Raw genomic sequence first — 3314 nt, 5'->3', positions numbered from 1 at the left:
TTCAAACAGTTCCAAGATTGGGCCACTAGATCAAAAGTTACAGCCCTTTGAATTTTTTTTCGAAGTTGGTTTCCAGTCCATAACTTTTGATTGAGAGTGTCTAATCGTAAAAGTACGAATTGTTTTGGATTCTACGCACCAAAATTAATAAGAGAAAGTGTTTTCCCGAGAAATTTTGGTGTAATCAATTTTTGGTAAAAAAGGAAGGTTATACACTGCCTTTTTTTGAGGCCCGAAAAAAAAATTGTCTCAGATCGACCGGGAAAAAAAATTACCTTATAGATTGTACCCTGTAGAATCCATAATTTCAAACAGTTCCAAGATTGGGCTACCAGTTCAAAAGTTACAACCCTTTGAATTTTCTTTCAAAATTGGTTTCTAGTCCATAACTTTTATAGATAAGATATTTTGGAAAAAGGACTTGTAGGTACATGTATAATCTTGATGATAGGCAGCCCACAATACATCAAGTCTCTCGGCAAAGAGTACCCATTACTCTTTGCTCCCAGTAATAGCTGTAGCTGTGTTTATTACCTATAATTGTCTTTTTCATTCATTTGGCATCAGCAATCTGGTGGTAACTTTATACTTAGGTATTATCTAAGAGTAAGGTATTCTTTGGTATTATCGTGGATAACGGGCCGCTTTTTGTACCCATACAAAATTTGCTGCATTATAATAGGCAACTTGACATACTGATTTAAAAATCATGCACCTGTCTAGCCTTCAGGTTTTACTGGATGTGGATATAGCAATCTTTCTTATTTTAAATAGAACACCCTGTATTTTATTACGTTTTCAAAATTACGTTCTTTGATGCCACATTTCCCTATTGGATATATCAATGGTTTTCAAGATTTTTTAAAATGTTTTACTACTTTTCTCTTCAACCCTGTGCACTATATTGACTTGAGTCTGCCAAAATTAACAATACTGACTTTGCTACATGAGAATGATGTAAATTTTGTCGGATCTTCTACATATTCTATTTGAAAAACCCAACTTTTTAAAGTTCCAGAGCCTCAATATTTTTAGTGACAGTATGTGAAATTTAATCTAGAGGTAGTCTTAAGCAGCAGTATGTCTCCAAGTTTTAAATATATATGAAAGTTTAAAAAAAATTTAGTAAATGACAATGTATTTAATCACTAGGTACATGATATCCATATAAAAATAGAGCACCTTGAGATTCACAATCTTTGAAATTATGTTAAAGGAACTTACAAATAAATTTGGTATAAATTTGTGTATTAGTAGATAAATTCATAAATTCTATAAATATTGGCACAAATATCATAATAATCTTTACAGTTCTTAAAACTACAGAACACAAATTACAATACTCTTATAATGTTAAGTAGGTAGGTACACATACTTAAAAAATAATTAACTTTGGATAAAATCATTGTAAGAAAAAACATTACATAAAGCTAAATCAGCGTCATGCCCCTTGCTAGAGATTCCAATTAGAGATAAAAAGCTAATGATCAATAAAGCTGCGTGGTATGCTAGCTAAGTGTGAAGCCAGCACTGCAATATGGAATTGATACTAAACTAAAATTCGTCATGACGAGCCAATGCCTCCCCGAAATCCGTTGCTTGAGAGCCCACAAATAGATCGTACTTGCTTAAAATTTCTTCTTTGGTTAATTTTTGGTCTGCATCTGAATCAGCCTCGTAAATTAAATGCCTAGCTTCCGCTTCGGCATGATCAAAGTCTTCAGGTAAAATCCAACCCTTAACTTCTTCCGTATCCATGAAACCGTCACCGTCCTTATCACGGTAGGTATTAAACTGTTCTCGTTCGTTCTTCACCCAGTCGGGTTCAATTTCATTTTCTTCGGCACGGTACATATCACCGATATACTCTGCCAATGAGATTTTACTATCACCATCTTTGTCAATATCTTCCATAGTTTCCAGAACAACAATGTCACGCATATGGTCAATTTCCTCCGGATGAAGGAATGCGGCAAACTCCTCTTTGGTTAATGAGTCGTCCTTATCTGAATCAGCAGCAGTCCAACGGCGACGGTCACGTTTTAACATATTCTTGTAAGAAAAGCCCTCATCCTCTTTGTCAACGTCGGAAGCATCCATATTGTCTAGAAAACCATACACCATCTTCTTGTAGTCCACCCAGGCGATAGTATCTTTGCCATTATCTGCATTCTGCTGCTTCCATTGGCGTTCAACATCCTCCATAATGTACCGTTTTTGCGTAAATCTAATCCAGTCTTTAAGTTCCTCTAGGTTGACAATGCCGTCTTTGTTATGATCAATCCTGTCGATTATTAATCTAAAAACAATGTTAGTATGTTTGTGTGAATGAAAGCAGTGACTTACCCCAGTCGACGGACACTTTCTTCGGGTGGTAACTGATCGAATGTCTTTGCTTCTTCGCCCAGAAAAGCTTCGTGATCATAGTCGGCATTGTGTTGTTCGTGATTGTAGTGTTCCTTATTGCTTAACTCCCTATCGTACACTCTGTCCTTTTTCTCTTCCGGTTTGGGAATCGCGATTGCCACAAATGCCAGTAGAAGCACTAACACAGATTGCTGCATGAAGTTCATCTTGCCTGAAAGTACACGTTTGCATTAATGCAAGAAAGTCCACATCATCAAAGCATCTTATATAGCGCACCCACACAACTAATTTACCATGAAGGAAATAAGCATGAAATTTAAGATTGCTTCATACCAAATAATTTACTAAAGCAATTATAATTCTATTACTAAAAGGGCTCACCTTAAATGTAAATGAATGCGGAATTAAATATTAACTTAAAAGAAATGTGTATAATTTATAAAACGGCGATTTAACAATATTTATTAAAAACCTCCAACTCAGCAACAATTTGTATCCAACGCCAACTGTAACAGATGCGGTTTTTGATTTGTCGATTACATATGGTAGATCTAGTAGGAATCTGTAAAAATCTGGCAATCTTATTGGATAGTGTCGCCATCATTTCATTAAAGATCAGTGGCGGCTCGTGTGAGCAACTAATCAATTATTGTACTTGTACCGATAAATTAGCCGTGCTCATATTTGTAGTGTTATCTTTGCACACCATAAATGAATGAGTTATTGACCGTTTATTAAGCGCAGAGCAAAGCGATGCAAGCTTTATAGGGTCCGTCCGTCTGTCCGTGAACCCCGATAACTGCCTAACGCTTGGACCGATTTGGTTCAAACTCTGCACAGTTGATCTATATACCATATGTAACAAGCCTATTGAAAATGGGTCAAATCCAATGACCAGGTGGGGCCACGCATCTCTGTTTTGGGCAAACGCTTGAACCTATTCAATT

The 3314-nt window shown here is 36.1% G+C and overlaps 1 protein-coding gene across 1 annotated transcript; it reads right to left on the bottom strand.

Moving 5' to 3' along the window:
* Positions 1 to 1386: 1386 nt before the first annotated feature.
* LOC116168673 (calumenin) lies at positions 1387 to 2907 on the bottom strand. Its single transcript, XM_031484614.1, has 3 exons — positions 2749 to 2907; positions 2347 to 2578; positions 1387 to 2299 (listed from the first exon to the last, which is right to left on the bottom strand). The coding sequence occupies exons 2-3, from the start codon at positions 2571 to 2573 to the stop codon at positions 1555 to 1557; spliced, it is 972 nt and encodes a 323-aa protein (XP_031340474.1). The 5' UTR covers positions 2574 to 2578; positions 2749 to 2907; the 3' UTR covers positions 1387 to 1554.
* Between the last annotated feature and the right edge of the window lie 407 nt (positions 2908 to 3314).

Source organism: Photinus pyralis, unplaced genomic scaffold (genome assembly GCF_008802855.1).
Source record: "Photinus pyralis isolate 1611_PpyrPB1 unplaced genomic scaffold, Ppyr1.3 Ppyr1.4_LG4, whole genome shotgun sequence".
Lineage (NCBI taxonomy): Eukaryota > Metazoa > Arthropoda > Insecta > Coleoptera > Lampyridae > Photinus > Photinus pyralis.
The sequence above is the reverse complement of the archived record's forward strand: the minus strand, read 5'-3'. Positions and strand labels throughout refer to the sequence as shown.